Genomic DNA, 20,499 nt, shown 5'->3' on the forward strand with positions numbered 1-20,499 from the left:
ACGCCGCGTTTAAGGGATTCACTGCTGTCTGCAGTTCATAGATATAATAAGGGTCATCCAAAAGATTTACTCAATTCCACCCATCTTGGAATTTCTGGCGACTCGCAAAGAGTCTACGTCACAGAACACTTGTCTCCTGATTGCAAATTGTTACATGCTGCTACCAGAAAGTTTGCTAAAGAAAATGAATATAAATATGTATGGGTGAAGTACGGGCGTATATATATAAGAAAAGACGATAGTGCTAATAGTGTTTTAATTAAGGGTTTGAATACACTTGAAAAATTGTAACTGTTATTTTTAAATTTGTCACTTTATACTTGTAAAGAATTTAATTTTTATAGTATATTTACATATTTCTTTTTTTTTTTTTTTTTTAATTTTCTTTTCTTTTAAAATTTTTCTCATAATGCTTTTGTTTTATCAAAATGTCAACAGGATTCGTAGCAAGCTTACTGAATTGTATTTAAATGTACTTAATAGTAATTATGATCTTATTTGTCTGACGGAAACCAATCTAAATTCTGATTTTCATGATGCTGAAGTCTTTGATGACCGATACACAGTTTTTCGTAGAGATCGCGACAGCTCTGATATAAATAAAACTGAAGGCGGTGGTATTGCCATTGCTATAAAAAAGGGTCTGAGAGTCATTCGTCAGACATCTTGGGAATCTAATGTAGAAGATCTGTGGTTTACTATCTTACCTAACTGTAAGAATGGAACAATTTTGAACGTTTGTGTTTGTTACTTGCCTCCGGATCTCCCGCAGGACATGCTAAAATCATTTTATACCAATTTTCAGAAAATTATCTTGCAGACTGGCGAGGACAATGAGTTTCTTTGTGTTGGTGATTTCAACGTTCCCAGTCTGGATTGGACTAGAGTCCCAAATTCAGCCCAACTTACTTATAGTCATCCTTCTGATAGTAAGGCCATTTTGCTGACAGACACTTTGTCTGTCTGTAGTTTGCATCAATTCAACCATTTACCTAACAAAAATAATCGTCTTCTGGACTTGGTATTGAGCACCCTGGACTATGTTCGGGTCAGTGGTGATGATGTTCTTAGCCGCCTTGATGGACATCACCCTGCTTTATTAGTTGATGTTAATGTCGATTATAACGCCGACAATACTAAATTGATTAACACCTCTAAGATGAAGCGCTTGAATTATCACAAGAGTAATTACACCCTTATTAAATCTGAACTAGCTGCCATTGACTGGCAGGATGTTTTATCTTCCGACAACATTGATACAGCTACTCAAGCCTTTTATGACACTCTTAATAAAATTATATCCTCTCACACTCCATTTTGTAAATTACATTCGAATAAATTTCCATGTTGGTTTAGTTCTTCAGTAATAAGTTGTATTGATGAGAAATTTAAATATCACAAACGGTATAAGAAACATGGTAACCCTCGAGATTACGATACTTTTTCATTGTTGCGGAATAGAAGCAAAATACTTATAAAAGAATGTTATGATAGGTTTCTTTCAACTGTTGAGGATTCTTTGGCATCAAATGTTAAAGCTTTTTGGAGGTATGTGGGCAGTAAAAAGGGGGGTAACTCTATACCTGTTAACATGCGATTTGGAGATGATTCAGCCACCGATGCAGCGGATGTCTGTGAACTCTTTTCAAGGTATTTCGGCTCAGTCTATGAATCTCATGAAACTACCGGATCTTCTTTGGGTAATGTAGAGAGTAAGTATAATGACACTTTGAGCTATTTTACAATTGATTTAAATGATGTCCTGCAAAAAATTAGACAATTGGACTCTAGCAAGGGCCCTGGTCCGGATGGCATACCACCTGGATTCATCAAAAATTGTAGCAATGAGTTATCCCTACCGCTTTATATATTGTTTAATAGATCTTTACAGGCGGGCCATTTTCCCACTAAATGGAAGTTGGCACATATAGTTCCTATTTACAAGTCGGGTGATAGATCTCGTTGTGAAAGTTATAGGCCTATAAGTATATTATCGTGCTTTGCTAAGCTCTTTGAATCCTTGGTTCTTGATGTTTTATACTCCCATTTCAAGCCTATCATATCAGCTAGTCAACATGGCTTTGTTCCAAATAAATCCACCACAAGTAATTTATTGGAATATAAAAATTACTTGTGTCATGCCTTTGCTGAGCGTCTTCAAGTTGATTCTGTATATACAGACTTCGCAAAGGCTTTTGACAAGGTGTGTCACTCTGTCCTCTTTTCAAAATTAGTAGCGTATGGAATTCATGGCAATTTGCTACAGTGGCTTAAATCCTATCTCTCTATGAGGAGTCAACTCGTTGCTATTAAGGGTCATTTATCTGGAACTGTTATTGTAAAATCTGGAGTTCCCCGAGGGTCTCACTTGGGCCCTTTGTTATTTATTATTTTCATAAATGACCTTGTAGAACGAATTTCAAGCCCTTGCCTATTATATGCTGATGATCTTAAGATTTTTACCACCATACAATCGAATGATGATGCAATTAGACTTCAAAATGATTTGAATGTACTTAGTAATTGGTGTGAGCAAAATTTAATGTACCTTAATGTTGGGAAATGTTTTGTTATTACATTTACATGGAAATTTCACACGATTGACTATAATTACAGTCTTAACGGTCATGTTCTGAATCGTAAAACTGTCGCTAAGGACCTAGGTATATATTTTGACACCAAGCTGACCTTTCATGCTCAATATGATCACATGATTGATAGAGCAAATAAGTTAGTTGGTTTTATTTCTAGATTGACCCGTGGCTTTAAAAAACATCGTAGTCTTATTTATTTATATTTTACAATGATAAGATCTATTTTGGAATATAACTCAGTTGTCTGGTCGCCTTTTTATGACGTTCATTGTCAGCGAATAGAAAGAGTTCAAAAAAGACTTTTAGCGATAGTTTCTTTTCGGTGTGGTTTGAGCCGCAGGCTGAGATCGTATAAAGACAGGTTGTTTCACTTTAATGTCGCTTCCTTAGAATCTCGTCGTAAAATGAGTTCCTTGATTATTCTGCACAAGATAGTGCACTCCAAAATTGACTCTCCACAACTCTTATCACTTTTAAATTTTAACACACGTTTTAGATCACGTAACCGAAACTTTAATTCTTTCCATCTTAATGTTTATGTAAATAATACGTCATATTACAACCCTCTAGTGAACATGTGTCGCCAATACGATGACATTCTCGCCGGTCGCAGTGACAGTGACTTTGACATATTTCGTTTAAATTTGTTCCAGTATCGCAGAGCCGTCAAGCGTGAATTGTCTATGTAGTCTATAGCATAGATTGCTATGGTCTGTAGTCTACAGTTTGTCTTAATTAACACAGTTGTATGATTCCTTAGACTCAATAGGATATTTTACAACAGGTCAAATCAGATACTTTTACACAGAATATTTATCTATATCGTTATCATATATTGTATCTCTTAACTGTTTGCATTTTTCTTATATGGTCTTCGTATGTACACTGTTTTTGAATTTGTAGTGTAGATCGTAACTTTATAATTTTGCTACTATGTATATTTTTACTACAATTTGTTATGTGTATTTAAATAAATAAAAATAAAAAAAAATAAATAAATAATGAATATAAATTTTGAATTTGATAAAAACGGAGTCGCGAATGCCATGCCTAGAGAGCTGATTTTTCTCCGCAACTTGGCCGAGTAAAATAAAAATGAAATCCAGGAAACATCCCTGTCTTTATTAGAAAAGTCGAACAAAACATCAATCCTCATAAATTTTACAAAGATGATCTTAACGACATACGACTGTTGTATTGTACATATATTATTTTGCATAATATACAATGAATATCAAACATAATGAGCGTGACTTTATAAAGGACTTTTGAATTAACACCTGACACGTGTTACGCAGATGGTTTGTTAAGCTTTAAGGAGTTCCTGGCTTTTGTATTTTTTTATTTGTAATGGAAATTAATTCAAATTCAGGTGGGGATAAATTCAATACCATGTAATTATTGGTAAAAAAACATATAGATATACAAAATTATGGTTCTCAGAATATCTTTAGAATAGAATAGATTTATTTTCAATATTGGATACAAGGTGTCACTTATTGACGTCACATCACTTAAATCTAATTCTATCTACTACCGCTACCAAAGACTATGTGTAAAGAAGAAGCTTTTCCCTTGATTGACTTTACAGTCTGAGCGAGAATAGAATGGCTGGCGCATCTGCTCTCATGACGTCACTCTTAAATCCAACGAAAGTGAGAAGGCTACACCGGTAGACTTAGAGTGGTTTTATCACTCCATGCAATTTCTTGCGGAAGTTTGCAGAGTGGAAATGCAATAAAGTGTAAAGTGGTTTTGTAAAGTTACTAAAAGTTTAGTTTTACGATATAGAGGATACGACAAAAAACTGGATATTTCTGCGAAATTCGCATTTTCATCGTCCGCCGTAGTCAGACCCGGAATGACGATACTAAGAAATATAAAGGAAATTACGTTTTATAAAAATTTTGCATTGCAAGCTCGTTCATACAATTTTAAGTATATAAACAAAATGTCGTAGCACTGCTACGGTGCGTGCTACGATTGCTTACCCTATATTTGACTCATAGTATCCTACTAATACGAGAATATAAATGCGAAAGTTTGTGAGTATGTCAGGATGTCAGTATGGATGTTTATAAATCTTTCACGCAAAAACTAATGAACCGATTACGATGAAATTTGGTATGTAGGCAGCTGAAGACCCAGAATAGCGCCTTTTTTACAGCCCGGGAGTCATATACATAGAAGCCCAGGGTCTTGAAAAGACTGAAAGGTCACGCTCAGCTATTTGGCTTAATGGTAGAATTGAGATTCAAATAGAGACAGGTTGCTAGCCCATCGCCTAAAAAAAGAATCCCAAGACTGTCGGCTCTGTCTACCCCACAACGGATATAGACGTGACCATATGTATGTATGTAAGAATCCTAAGTTTATTAGCCTATCCCTTAGTCGCCTTATACGATATTCCTCGGAAAGTGGTCCTATTCTAAAATGCCAGGAACCACACGGCAAATAATAATTGCAGTCAAAATTGTGCAAAAAGCAAACAAATTGTTTAAGTCTTAAGCGTCGTCAGTCAAGGATGATTATTTTAAATATCAAAGCTAATTAATTAATTCACGTCCGATGTGACGTTATAAATTTAATTATTGGAAAACTCCACAACGCTCCACGTCCAGAAATCCACCTGTATGGTTTTATATTTCCACGAAATTTTTAATAACACAAAGCCAGTGTATTCCAGCATATAAAAAATGTAGTTGATTTATGAAATGAAATCTGAGATATAGAAGAATATATGTAGTCGTATTAAAATACATCTATTTTAATGAATTTAGAATTCTCTTGATGTCAAGCACAATACTAAGTCAGGACCTATTATTTATTATATATAATACTATAATAAAAAAAAGTATATTTAATTTCTATTGCTAAGGACTGCATCATTTAATAAAACTGCATACATATTTTATCATTTTACAGAATTGTGAACGATGCTGCATTGTAGTTTGTTCTGCTGCTTCTTCTACACATGCGCTCGCTTTGGAAGCAGTAGTAGATATAATTTGATTATTATTGATGTGACGTCAATAAGTGATACCTTGTATTCAATTTTGGAAATAAATCTTTTCTATTCGATGTTTCGATACTAATCGTAGCAAAATAGTACATAACATATGGAACAGATAGTAAAAGTCAACCAAGGGTAGGGTAAAAATGTTTGGGGTTTTTATATTAGACTAAGGAGTTATGTTATTGCTGTATATTGATCTTTCTTTAAAATCTACGCGAAAGCAGTAGCCTTTTTTATTGAAGCTTTTTTTTGTCACTAACATTTGAATTACCTTTACATAAACTTGACTCCCAACTTATTGGTAAAATATTTCTTTGTTTACATAAACATTAAGGGTGCATAAATATCCGTACCCCAAAGTTCGGTAAGAGGGTTAGACAGGGTCGGACTTGCGTTAACTTTGTAGTGTTACTTTAGTCACTGGTTTATTTATTTTCTTGTTTTACTGAAATAACGTTACATTAGAAAAGTTTTCGCTCGATTTTCACTGTAACGGTAAATACTATCTATAACGGTATATACCAAATAAGGTCTAATAAATAAGGCCAATAGTCAATCATCGCGAAGAAATGGACGCGCTCAGCCAATAGCAACGAAGAATCTAAATCGCGATTACAAAGATTTCATGGATTGGAGCATAAATACAAACACCGACTCAACATCGTTGGAGCCACGGCCCAGGCATAACGCCTAGTCTGGCGGAAGATCTTCCCTTGGATGGCGGTCGAGCCGAATCATCGCTCCCAACCCTTTTTAGTTTTCACCTCCTCACATCTTCCTGACGGTAGATTGCGACCTGACGTCTTTAGACTAGAACCCGAGGTCCGAGAATCCGATGATCGCTTCACTTTGATTGTAAAGATCAGGGTTTTACATGAAGCGGCTCCCGTCTGATCCACGCAACATTATTAAAGCAACTTAGCTCTTAAGGAATCTTAACCCATATTATATACATACATACATACATAAAATCACGCCTCTTTCCCGGAGGGGTAGGCAGAGACTACCTCTTTCGACTTGCCACGATCCCTGCATACTTCCTTTGCTTCATCCACATTCATAACTCTCTTCCCATATTATATCAAAATAATATATTCAGTTGCCCTGAATGTGCAGGTTTCCTACAGTTAAAGAATCAGTTATCAATCTGGCCATTTTAATTTGATATGTTCAGTAAATAACGGGTGAATGCATAAACAAATAAATTTTACTTTCGCATGCAATATTAAGCTGTTGGGATAATTATTTTCTTATTTCTCTCCATCTATACAAGTTAACAAAATCTTTCACCATTAAATCAAGAACAAAAGGTCGGAACAGGCATTGTTTCTAACAATCACGAGATACGACCATCTTCTTAAGACTAAGATGCTGTAATTTTCGGGACGTCTGACAAACAATTTGTTTTTGTCTGATTCTGAATCTGTACCACGACCTTAATTATTGACTAGACGAGGTATGATGATGATATTTAAAAACGGATCTAGTTTACATCGATAAAAGTTACATCGACAAATCGTCGTCAGATTATAGCTAAAATGTACCACTTTGATGAGTACGAGTTTGTAGCCAATATACATGTTCTTACATATCTTTATCCTTTAGTCTATACACAGTCGCTAGCCCATCGCCTGACAGAGGAATGCAAATTTATAAGCCTTTCCCTTTTTATCTAGTTTCTTTCGATAATTATATATCGTTGGCCATCGCTTTATTTCGGCTGTAATTATAACAAAAGATGTTCGCGTGAACGAAAAACGTCGAATGATTAATGATGAATGAATGAATAGTATATTCTATTTATATTTAAAGGTCGACGACCTTGTTCAAACTTAAATTTCGACCTTTGATCAAATATGATAGTGTTTGGGTTTCCTAAGAAGATTAAACTTGTTGCACATTTTCATAGAAACCGCTGTAATGAAAAGACCAATAGGCCACGTTCGGCTGTTTGGCTTAATGATAGAAATGAGATTCAAATAGCGACAGGTTGCTAGGCCATCGCCTTAAAGAAGAATTGCCGCTTAGTCGCCTTTTACGATATCCATGGGAAAGTGAAAGAGTGGTCCTATTCTTTTTTTTTATTAGTGCCGGGAACCACACGGCACCAAAAATATCTATATAAAATGATAACAAGAAGAGGTTTCCCTCGATTAATCCTGCTCTATTAAGTGCTCACAATATCTGCAAGCCGAGATAGTCTATGGTTAATCACCCTGATTGATTGGGAGACAGAATTAATTAATACCATTACAGATGACGTATAACTCGATTATTGCCAATACCGACCTTTAATTATTGAATTATAGAGACAATACTAGGCGACTAAGGGAATGTAAGGTATAATTCACCTGGTTCAGCTTTGACCAATACGGGTTGGATCAGAGCGTCGGTGGTCGAACGGTTAAGGTGTCCGGCTAAAAAAGGTTAATCGTCTTCTACGACATTATTTAATTAAAATACAGGTATTAAACGTGCACGTAACGTACTATTATTTTATCTCCTTACATACGCGTTGAATGCCTAGAAAGAAAGTACAGACAAATCCATAGACTTCTCAAGGTGAACGAAATGAATAATAATGAAGGTACTAATAACATAGTCAACCGATTAATTTTTTTTTAAACACGCAGAAACAAAATTTTAACAAAATCTAAAAAGCAAACCTGCACCTACGAGTTAGTATAGAGATATAAAGGATATAGACATGATAATATGTATGTATAGAGGTAGATATCATCCATTTCATAAACAAACAAACCTTTCTGTAACCAGAGACAGTGGCACGTCAATATTTGCTAGTAATTACTTGTGGAAACCTCGCACAGATTTACTTTGTGACCGGCCTAGTATTTATTTGATTGAAGCTCTGTCTAAAAACAGAATATGACTACCTATTTCACGATTTCGATAATAGGAATATTTGGTCCTATTCGAGTAATATATTTACGAGGTAGACAGAGCCAATAGTCTCGAAAAGACCCTGCGGTTTTGACTCTGTGTTTATATGTCAGTCAGTCAATCTCCTTTTTTTATATATGTAGGTATAGTTTGATTACATTGCGTGTGGAAATCTGCACATTCAGGCAACTGGATGAGTAACCATGATCGATCCAATATGGGTAAGGTTCCCCTGCACAATTTGCGGAGGTGAGACGGAAATCGCTTCGTGTAAAATCCTGACTCACCCAATCCAGAATCACCGGTCAAAGGCATACTCTAGGCTCCTCTTCAGAGTGGTGATGATGCAACCGGGACTAAAGGAGGAAGAAATTATTACATAACTTATGACGACGCATGAGCATTTCATTATTTAAACATGTGTAAATTGCAATAATACACTGACGACTCGTTAAAAATTAATGTAGACTATTAGCTTCCGAGCGAGCGATAATTCACAAGTAACAAAGTGCTGCATGCTACAAAACAATGCGGTAATGGTGCACAGAACTTTATGACAAGAGCTGATTTCATTAGAAAAGTGTTTAATCGGTATAAAAAGTATGTTATTGAATTATGAAGCCTCTTCCTTTTTTGAAAAATACAGCGCCCCTCATTTATTTCTTACTTTATTATCCATGGCGTGTGATACCCGGCACCAATAGAAAAAATAATGCGACCACTCCATCTCTTTTCTAAAGATGTCGTTTAAGGCGACTAAGAGATAGAATAGATTTATTTTCAAAATTGGACACAAGGTATTACTTATTGACGTCACATCACTTAAATCTAATTATAACTACTACGATAATAATTATACGATAGATAAGCTTATAAACTTAGGATTCTTTTTTTAGGCGACGGGCTAGCAACCTGTCACTATTTGAATCTCAATTCTATTATAAAGCCATTGAGCTGAACGTGGCTTTCCAGTCTTTGCAAGACTATGTCTACCACACAAGGAATATGTATGTTTGTATAATTCGAATTCTTCGGGAAGATCGTTATAATCTAATGCCATCTCTATCCGGAAAGCAACTCAATACCGTCGGATGCGCGGCTATAAACTGTGTTTGTGTGTCTAACTCGCCCGATTGATGGCGTCCATCTGTGCTGATGGACGTGGGTGGGCCATTGTGCCAGACTGTTGATAGCCACCATTTTGGTGGAGTGGTGATTGCTGCAAAAGTACCCGAAACCGCCGAGCTTGCATGAAGAGAGTTATGAATGTGGATGAAGCGAAGGAAGAATGCAGAGATCGTGGCAAGTGGAAAGAGGTAGTCTCTGGTAGGAAAGAGGCGTGATTTTATGTATGTATGTGATTCCTGCCTCTGAAGCGCAGATTCCGGCGTCTATCCTCGATCAGGTCGAATTATGAATTATGAACATTTTCTGAATGGTCTCTGTCGTACTTATTTCTCTCTCAGGTCTCAATTCTATATCATTAAGCCAAACAGCTGACCGAGGCCTATCAGTCTTTTTAAGACTGTTGGCTCTGTCTACCCCGCAAGGGATATAGACGTGATTATATGTATGTATGAATGTATGTATAAAAAGAGAAATAGCGATAGTTATTCGCGGGATTACAACGACGCTTATGGGGGCAGCTTTTTAAGAAAAGAACACAGCGCTAAACAAACTGTTTCCCCACCCTACCTACTTACGTAAAAAAAACGTGAATTTTAATTCCGAGCTTCTCATGGCTTCATTAATTTCAAACGCCCGCTTCCTGCTCTGTTACCCTCGCTTCCCTTTGAAAGTGCCGAGTATTTTTCACTGAAAACACCGCGTACTGTCACTCATATTGTACAAGCAATTTACAGCTTTTGAATCGTTAAGTCGAATGAATTTGTAAATATTTTAATATCCAGTCTATGACTAAAACTTCGCCTTTAAATACTTATATAGAACATCTCTTTGCCCAACTAAAAGTGTTATCGCTTGAAATGATAAAATTGGAATGAAGCTTCCCTCGGGAAATGAATCAATCAACGGGATCGAGAACGGTGTTAGTTCTATCCACGAGAGCTATTGATGCGGAGTCTTACCTAGTTTACCAATTACTTTTATTTTACTCATCACCAACAACGAAGTAGAATCTAGTTAGTATTATCACTTTTTTGAAAGCAAGTACATAAAAGAACTAATTCAAACCGTGCATACATATGAACATATAGATACGGTCGAGATTTAAGACTTTTATTTGACGTCTGCTGAACATGCTGCAGTGTAGCTTCAGCTGTATGGCTTAATGATAGGATTAAGATTCAAATTGTTACAGATTGCTTTGCTAGATGATTTATATATATATGATAAATCATCCCAGTCTTTGGCAATGCAGGCAATGGCCTTAAATAAGAATCCCAAGTTTTTTGGCCATGATTTTTTACTACCAGATCAACATGGGAACTGTCATCGGAATTAGACCTGCATATTTAGTAAACTAGGAATTAGTTTAGGTTTAATCATGACTTAGTTTAGCATTGATTCTCCTGCAAAGTTTCAAAGGTCAAATGGGAGTCGTCGGCAAAGTAGCCTTTTGGCGCAATCGAACGATGCAATTGGGAACACGGTTCACAAAAGAAGAAATTTCATATATTTACGCGGTAATCTTTTACAAGCAGAAAGAGCCAACACTCTTGAAAAGACTGAAAGGCAACGTGCCAATAGATTGTTTAATGATGTAATCTGGATCAGTTAGAACCAGCTTTGTTACCGAATATCCATAAGAAGAATCCTAAGTTAATAAGCCCGTTCCAGTTCCATTTGAAATCAAGAAACCTTTAAATTAAAGAAAGACAGACCTTACTCAAACATTGAGGAGTTATAAACCTATCGCCAAAAGTAGCCCATGATTACAAGCCTAGTTTAACATGCAAATATACAATTAAAATATTCTTCATTTCTTCACCAGGCGCGGTGGACAAGGAAGCTGACGAGGAAGAAGGCACGGCGGGGGGAGCGGCGCCTGCTGACGAGACGGAAGATGATGAACAGAGCAAGCACATATTGCCGCTCGCTACACACCAATCCACCATGTAAATGTGTTTTAGTTCATCTTTATCTGATCTTTATTGAGTAGATAGGGTAAATAATAATAGACATTCAAAGTCACAATTTAAAAAAAAAACGATAAATAAAATTACTATTACATCGCTTTTTCTTCGCTGACCGAAGAAAACGGTTCTAATTTTTTTTTTGATGAATATTCTTGGTTATAATGGTTACAATTCCATCATCTTCTTTAAAGCAAACCGGCAATTGCTGGATATATTACTATGTTCCATGACCTTAGGTACAATTTGATCTAGATGTGACAGTTCTAGTCAAGGTATTCATTGTCAGGCTAGTTTGCCTCTATCTAGTTCAGGTTCCACATGTGATGTAGAAACATTTTTATAATTCTCTAATCATTAGACTTTAAATTATACAAGCAGAAAAATTAATAACTATTAATTGTTCACAGTGAGGTGTCAGCCAGCCAACAGGACTTTTTCAAAATGCTCGATGAAAAGATTGAAAAGGTTTGTAGAAAACCGTAAAAAAAATTTGATCGTGTTTTAATCCTATTAAACGAACTAACTACACCCATATAACCTGACTGATTATTATCTACATTGTTTAATAATCTGTTCTGATATTATCATTTTTCATATATCCAGTCATACAACGTAAAGACAATTATCGTCCTAAAAATAGTTAAAATGCTCCGATAAAGAATACATCGGTCTGCAGTCATTCAAATATCATTAAGTTATTGCCATTAAATTATCATTTGTACCTGTCATAGCTATTCTTGGAGAAATTATAATACAAAACTATAAAAACCTCCAATAAGCTTCATAAATAGTCAGCTTGAAAAGTAAAATAGTATTTCTTTTTCAGGGTAAAGACTACGATTCATCTAGCGAGTCAGAACTACGACTAGAGCACGAGCGAAGGCGAATGCTTATAGACCAATGGCGGTCTACTTCGCAGTCGTCGCAGTCTTTCCATTCGCAACCAAGTCCTCCCACACCTGCGAGGAGACGCGTCCCCAGGCCCGTGCCCCTACCTCCAGAAAGACAAAATAGTCCTGGGGCTGCACGACGATGCTACAGACAACAATACGTCCCTGACGGTATGTCACCGCCCCCAAGAAGAGCCCAGAGCGCGCAGTCACACCATCACGACCCACGGGGTCAAATCAATGGGGACAACTGGCAGGATCCGTCCAAGTCACCAGTAAAAAGACCACAAAGTGCCGGTGCTAATTGGAAGAATAATCCCAAAGTAGCTCCATACAATCAAAAACCAAAGAAAAACGAAGCCAACGAACAACAGAGATCCAACCAGAAAGATGATTCTGGATTTAGTCAAGAAGTTTCTCAAATAACATTCAATCCAACATTCCAAAGTCACAGTCCTGCCCATTCGGCTAAATCACAACAACCTTATGTCGCACAAATAGTCAACTATCCCGTAACACAGCAGGTCACCCCGCCAACCACTCCCAAATATATAGCGCCTCCAGAGGAATACCAAGATCCTCAAACTAGTGTAGATAACAAATTTAGTAATATACAAAATCAAAATCAAGGACAAACGCCGGTAACACAAGCAAATTCACAGTCTCATATATACTATATTCACGGGAATGCGACAACCAGTGTCTCGCATCCAGATTTGGCTCAACAAAGACAGCAAACAGTAATACGTTTACAGCACTACGTTGCTATGAAACAAGCTCAGCAGCAAATGTATACTTACATGGCAAGAGGTCCACACACGGTCTACCCTAACGTGGAATATGGTCAACCTCCAAATAGAATGTATGAAGGAGAAGAATATGTTTCCCAATATCCTCATCAGGCAATAAGACCACACAGCGCCCCGACCCCCGTAGGAGTCGTGAGACCCATGCCCGTAGCTCCTGGATGTAATATGCCTGATGGATCGCATATGGTACAGATGCCGATATGGTCGCATATGACCCCGGTCGTATCTACGATGGGCCCGTGGGTAGCTGGACAGGTACCGCCGGAGATGCAGTATTATCCTCAATCCCAATTTATGCCTATGTGTAGGCCAAACTCTGCTGGATCCGCAGGGACATTAACAAGATATCACAAGAAAGACAGTGACGATGGAGTGAAGGACAATTTGTGCCAAAGTATAAATCTAGTCAGGCAGAAGCCGATCGGGCAGATCGTGTCTATTCCTGGTCAGGATCTGACGCTGTGCAACAACCCGAGTGACAGTCCAAGCCCTGCTTCTGTTAGTACCGACAGCGGGGTTTCCCCTGGGAATAGTGTTCCCAGCTCCAAAAATTTTGGCTTTAGCACCCCTTCAAGCGGATCTGATACTTACGCTGTAGAAAATAAAAATAAAAAAAATAAAGCGATACCCTTCACCGCGAGATCTTTAAAAAATTCAAAGAGTTTAGATTCTTAGTAAGGATTTGTAAGTATGTAGATTTTCTAAATGTATGTAGCGTCTAGCCGGCGATACTATGTATAGTGAAATTAGATTCCAAAGTGCTTATCTTTGTATATTTGTGATTTTATTCCAACAATTCTTTGGTGAATCGATGTTACAGTTGCTCTTGACATTGTAGTTTTCCATTAATATAAACTTTGAGATTGATATTGTTCTGATACATATGTATAAAAATTTCTGCGATGAACAAATGAATTGAATGTCTATGTAAAAATCTTTCCAAAAACTGATTGAGCTGCGGAGTTATCATTGTTGACTATTTATTTGTTAATTTTTTTTTATGGAAGCGCGTAATACTTGTTATAATTTTTTGTAATTTAAAATTTAAACTTATAGAAACTATCTAAATGTATGTTTAGATAAAGAATTGTGTAATGGTACCTCAAAGTGCCCAATGATGCATTTTAAATATCCAATAATATTAATGATACTGATATCTTGGCTGTTTTATTTCCTTATAAACAGAAAAAATCGTAATTATTTGAAGACTAGCTTTTACTACTAAACTACTAAAGTTCCCGTAGAATTTGCGAAAACCTGTACGCTTTTGAAGGTGACGCTGAATTCCTCAGGTAAAGTTGGGGGTCAGTTAAAGAAATAGACGAATTGCGATGCGTCTCACTTAATTTTTAGCTTCGATTATTAGTAGTAATTTCTATGGATATTGGTACAACGGTTTCAAAGTATACTAATAATACAAATTTCTCCACGTGAATTCAGATATTGATTTTAGATCGACAATTCTATTTCAATACTGTCGATACAATAAATTATTCAGAACAGTCATAACACACAAGAATATACGATAATGTAGAGGGACGAATATATAAATGCCGTGTGGTTCCCGGCAGAATGAAAGCACTCCATTTCTTGCTTTTAATATAGGTACTAAAAGTCGACTAAGGAAATAAACACATTATATATCTATCTTCTTGTCTGGTAGCAAAGAAAAAATAGCTTCTCTCATATTGTAAAAGTCAAGCAAGGGCAGGTTTGTAAATTAGGGATCTTTGTTTAGACAATTTGTTATCAACCTGTCAATATCTGAATTTCAATTCCTTGCAGCTTACGTTGACTTTTAGTCAAAAGATTAAAGATGTTAAATTTATCCTGTACATGTAAATATCTGAAAATTACTTCAATTGTATAATATACTCATACAATATAATTAAAGTAATTTTCAGTTTTTATAATACCATCTAGTATTTTTTATACTACTATTATTTTAATTATAAAGATAGCATACCTATGCGTCAAACGCATGGTCTCTACGGGCTAAGTCGGCCATTACAGTAATTATTTACTTTGAAAACACTAATTCAAAGTAGGTACTATCTTGATGCTATTGTTCATTACTCGATTACTTTCCACGAACAACGGCAATATTCACATACATACATAGGTACATTGACAAAGAATATTTTTTTTTAAGAAAAATTAAATTATTTTAATTCGGCATTCACTTGATGAGAGAAGCGATGGGTGAAAAACTAAATTCCAGATGATGCTCACAGATTTATTATTAATTATTTTTATCATTTCCATTTTCTCGCAAACTTTATAGTAGTAACTAACAGTCACAACTTAATAACTAATTTTCTTAACAAACTTTATAATACTATTATTTTTTCTCGTATAGGTGTACACAAAATTTAACAATTACATAATTTTAGACAGTAAGACGGCTCCTAACTATTGCTGTATGGAGGAGATCGGCAAGTTTGCTAAGTTTCCTCACTTTGTGCAAAGTATAAAATAGGCCTGCGAGGCGAGTGCTGGCTAAGGTGAACCTCTCATTCAGCTTCAGGTACCGGCGCGCCAGCTCATTCGCCGTGCGCAAGACCTCGACCGCTCTAAGCCTCAAATGACCAGTTATGTGATCTGGGGTCTCTTGTCCAAGATAATGCTGGACAAGTATATTGCAGGATTTGTCGTCCAGATTCACACACACATCGTTCATAAGGTCGACCAACTGTCAAGGAAGAAGTTGCTTAGTTAACGTTATGGAAATACATGGTAACATACATACAAATAATCACGACTATTTCCCGTGGAGAAGACGGAGCCAATAGTCTTGAGAAGACTGATAAGCCATGTTCAGCTGTTTGGCTTAGTGTAGATGATGTAATTAAATAGAATTGAGATTCAAATAAATAAATACGTTGCGGAGCAATAGACTAGCTTTTGCAAAAAAAATTCGTTCGGATAAGAATACTCTACATAGTTTCATGTGCTCGTCATCTTTTTTTTCTTTCTTTTTTATAAGTAGTCTTAGTTTTAATTTGAATTAATTTTAATTAATTTATCAATACATAGATTAAGAAAAAAAATATGTGTCAAAATGAAAATTTGACATTAAATTGATACATAGTAAATGTGAGGAAATAGAGACAGAGGAAATAATGAAATATCTATAAAATAAAAAAGTTTTGATTCTATTATATTTTAGTCGACAACCTTCAGATTCATTAGAATACGACAGTTTTATGGCTCATTTGACAGTTTTGTCATGTAAGGATGATCTCCATAGAATTTTAAATGATAATTCGAATTACGTCATGTCTTTCCCATATATTTCGTAAAAGGCGGCTAAGGGAGAGGCTTAAAATTTTGGAATTTTTTTATAGACGATGAACTAGGAACCTGTCACTATTTCAATCTGAATTTTATACTTGAGCATACAGCTGAAAATAGCTTTTAAGTCTTTTCAAGGCTTATGGCTTATGGGAAAAAACACGTTATTATATATGTACGCATGTATATTTGTTTGTTTGTTTGTAATATCATTATTGCATAGAAATTTACACAATGACAAGAAAATAGTACATAGTTAAAAAAGAAACAAATCACTTGCAATGGCGGACTTATCCCATGATGGGATCTCTTCCAGTTAACCGGCAAATAATAAAAGATATATACTCTTACCGGTTTCAAAGCGTTTTCCACTTCATCCAGGTGGCCCTCTAGTTGCTGATTGGCTTTGGAGACCGCTTGGTAGACAAATGGTAAATCGTTCTCCAGTGTCTCCAGATAAACAGCTTGAGATTCCCTTAAAATTGAAAATGTGTTAAAAAATTTCCGCAGTGACTATTCTACTATAATATAGTTGGGCCTATGGTTTTCAATGTTTAGGTGATCCAAGATAAAACCATACTTATCAATACTAATGTAACATACATATAATCACGTCTATATTTTTTGCGGGGTAGACAGAGCCAACGGTCTTGAAAAGACTAATACGTCACATTCGGCTGTTTGGCTTAATGATAGTATTGAAATAGTGATAGAACGCACTGAGATGTCAATGTCATATTATGTCAAAGTCGTTGATTCGTCGGAAAGATTTCTTTCGCTCCACTTCAGGATTCTTTCTACTTTGTTTTATATGTTAACACGAATATCACTTATAGTAAATTAAATAATTTGAAGCGACATCACTAATGTCACACGTCAACTGTCAATCATTGCGAAGAAAATGACGCGCACAGCCAATAGCAGCGAAGAGTCTAAATCGCGATGACAAAGATTTCACGGATTGGAGCATAAAGACAACCTCCGACACAACATCGTTGGAGCTGCAGTTCCGCAGGCATACCACCTAGCCTGGCGGAAGATCTTCCCTTTTGGTGGCGGTCGAGCCAAATTATCGCTCCCGCTACAAATAAAATAAGAAATATACTAACATTTTATTATGATATGAACTTACAAATTTGTTGAATTTGTGAGCCTTGTGGCTGCAGCATCTACCACTCCGAGGATCAGTCCGTAATGGAAGGCAGGGTCCACCACAGACAATGGTTCATCTAGCACTCTGAAAAATATACAGAGTGACTTTTAATTCAACTGCATAAATTTTACTGTAAAGTGTACTCATCAAAAGGATATTTAAAAACGTTAAAAGAAAAATATCGGTTCATATTTCAGAAAGTACGAAAAAAATAAAAGTATCAATATCCACGATCCTAAATCCGTCATATCACCCCGGCCGGCGGAAAAGCGACGCGTAAGATTCAGAGGTCAACGACACAATTGATTCAGCTGAGCGATCTCACTTTACTTGATCTTGCTACGAGAAAAATAATTTATTTTTCAGACATTTATTTACATGTTTAGTTTTAATTTCTTTTTGTAGTATTGGTCTTTAATAAAGCGTGTGACGTAGTTTTTGAGGGTTTTTTAAATGTGAAAATGATGACGTTTAATTTAAATAAAAATAGGCTCAAACGGCTCAGAAGCATGGGTATAGTCTATGTTTAAAAGGATGCAGTTGTTTTAAATGTCACCCTGTATATCACGGCTTCAAGCTTGATAAAATTGAGTTTCATATAATGACGAGGTTGCTAGCCTATCGGTTCAAAGAACTATATGTATGTATGTTTTGTATGAATGTATACAAATACATACATATAGTCACGTCTATATCCCTTGCGGGGTAGACAGAACCAACAGTTTTGGAAAGTTCAGCTGTCTTGACTTTATGATGGAATTGAGATTCAAATAATGACAGGTTGCTGGCCCATCGCATCGCCTACAAGAGGAATCTCAAGTTTATAGGATTACTCTTTAGTATCCTTTTACGATCTCCACGGGTAAGAGATGGAGTGAGAATAGGACATTCTATGAAAGTGCCGGTTCTCAGCTTTTGACTTCAATGCTCGGGTCTGGACTGAAAGACGTTCTAACAAAAAGGTCGGGTCAGGTACCCAAAACCGGCGAGTTTACATATGTTACGAATGTGAATGAAGCGAAAGAAGTATGCAGGGATCGTGGCAAGAAGAATGATGTAGTCTCTGCCCACCCGGGAAAGAGGAGTGATGTTTGTATGTACCATGCACTAGTTAATTACTTACAGATTCTGTCGCAATCGTTCATATCCTTGTGAAACTCTTCTCAGCGCCTTCCTGAAATTCATTTCTGGAACCTCTTCTGACGTGATAGGGGTCCCCAACATTCCTCCTTGGTATCCACCAGCTACAGAAACCACAAGGGCGACGAGACACAACAAAGTTACACGTGACATTTTACTTAAAGCACTGCAAAAAAAGTTTAAATTACTATGTTACTGATGTTTTGTTAAAAGTTATTTAGAAAAATTATATCAGTTAGCATTAAGCCATACAGCTGAACTTGGCCTTTCAGTATTTTCAAAACTATCACCTTTTTCTTCCCGATACCTACCCCGATAGGGATATAAAAATGATTATATGTATGTATGCAAGGTAAAAACTGCACTGACTTAAACAAGCACGTTGTAAATAAATAAATACATACATACGTCGTCACGTCTATATCCCTTGCGGGGTAGACAGAGCCAACAGTCTTGAAAAGACTGAATGGCCACGTTCAGCAGTTTGGCTTAATGATGGAATTGAGATTCAAATAGTGACATGTTGTTAATCCATCGCCTTAAAAAGAATCCCAAGTTCGTAAGCCTTCCGTCGTAATCTCTTAGTCGCTTTTTACGACATCCACGGGGAAAAGATGGAGTGGTCCTATTTTTTTTTGTATTAGTGCCGGGAGCCACACGGCATAAATAAATGTATGATTTTGAATTTGGGAACAGACTTCACCCTTGTGGTAAGTTACATTTTAATTAGGTACCTATGTTCATCTTTTTAAAATTTAAGTCAAAAAATATTAAATAATAGTAGGAAACAAATTAAAACACAAACAATTAAATGTAAGACTTACTTACACGTCGATAAGTGAATGCATAAGATGAATTCAGTCTATTTTATACTGCCTTTAACATGTGTTATTCGACACATGTTGATTATAAAACGGTTAATATAAATAAGAAGCATACAAAACAAAGCGTGACAATTGCAATAATATAGGTTAATCAACGTTACATAATTACATACATACATACCATCACGCCTGTTTCCCATTGGGGTAGGCAGAGACTATGGAATTCCACTTGCTACGATCCTTGCAGACCTCTCCCGCTTCCTCTACACTCATTACTCTTTTCATGCATGTTCGACAATTACAGGTACTCCTAACATCTCCCTTTTTAAAGACATTCGAAATTCATTAAAATCTAAATAATAGAACAAAAATATACCATCATCACTAGTGATAAATAAAGACTTGATACTGAAAAAAAAACGGTAAACGTGGGTTATATTGCTGGAGCGGAAAAACCTGCGTGTCAAGGAAATTAACATGCTGCGCTGAATGTTTGGACTATCACGGAAGAACCGCGTGAGGAATTCACATATCCGCGGAAGCCTTCATGTCCGTAACATAGCAGATAAAACGCAGGAGAGCCGCCTATGCTCCCCGGGTCCTGGAACTGGTCCTGGAACCGGAGTCCTGGAGGGTGTAACGGGTATCACGCAGAGATGAGAGAGAGGTAAGATGGGGGAAAAAAGCTAAAGAAAGCCTTGGACATAACAGATGATACTCTCACTACTGTGTAGCGGGAGCGATAGTTCGGGTTTATTCAACACAAAAATAATTTTTCAA

General features: G+C 36.4%; 2 protein-coding genes across 6 annotated transcripts in view; one reads left to right on the forward strand and one right to left on the reverse strand.

Annotated features, from left to right (window-relative positions):
- Positions 1-14,448, forward strand: part of LOC106129443 (uncharacterized) — a 65,305-nt gene extending 50,857 nt beyond the window's left edge. For all 5 annotated transcript variants that reach the window (XM_013328003.2, XM_060954281.1, XM_060954284.1 and 2 more), the window contains 3 exons: positions 11,465-11,588; positions 12,017-12,074; positions 12,436-14,448. In XM_013328003.2, the coding sequence (XP_013183457.1) occupies positions 11,465-11,588; positions 12,017-12,074; positions 12,436-13,983 (1,730 nt within the window). In that variant the 3' untranslated portion in view covers positions 13,984-14,448. The remainder of the gene's footprint in view (positions 1-11,464; positions 11,589-12,016; positions 12,075-12,435) is intronic.
- A 1,216-nt stretch (positions 14,449-15,664) lies between these two features.
- Positions 15,665-18,983, reverse strand: LOC132903925 (uncharacterized). The gene is made up of 4 exons (XM_060953428.1): positions 18,879-18,983; positions 17,735-17,839; positions 16,954-17,077; positions 15,665-16,000 (listed from the first exon to the last, which is right to left on the reverse strand). Exons 1-4 carry the CDS (start codon positions 18,977-18,979, stop codon positions 15,698-15,700), a joined length of 633 nt encoding a protein of 210 aa, XP_060809411.1. The 5' UTR covers positions 18,980-18,983; the 3' UTR covers positions 15,665-15,697.
- Between the last annotated feature and the right edge of the window lie 1,516 nt (positions 18,984-20,499).

The sequence above is a fragment of the Amyelois transitella genome, chromosome 4 (genome assembly GCF_032362555.1).
Source record: "Amyelois transitella isolate CPQ chromosome 4, ilAmyTran1.1, whole genome shotgun sequence".
Classification (NCBI taxonomy): Eukaryota; Metazoa; Arthropoda; class Insecta; order Lepidoptera; family Pyralidae; genus Amyelois; species Amyelois transitella.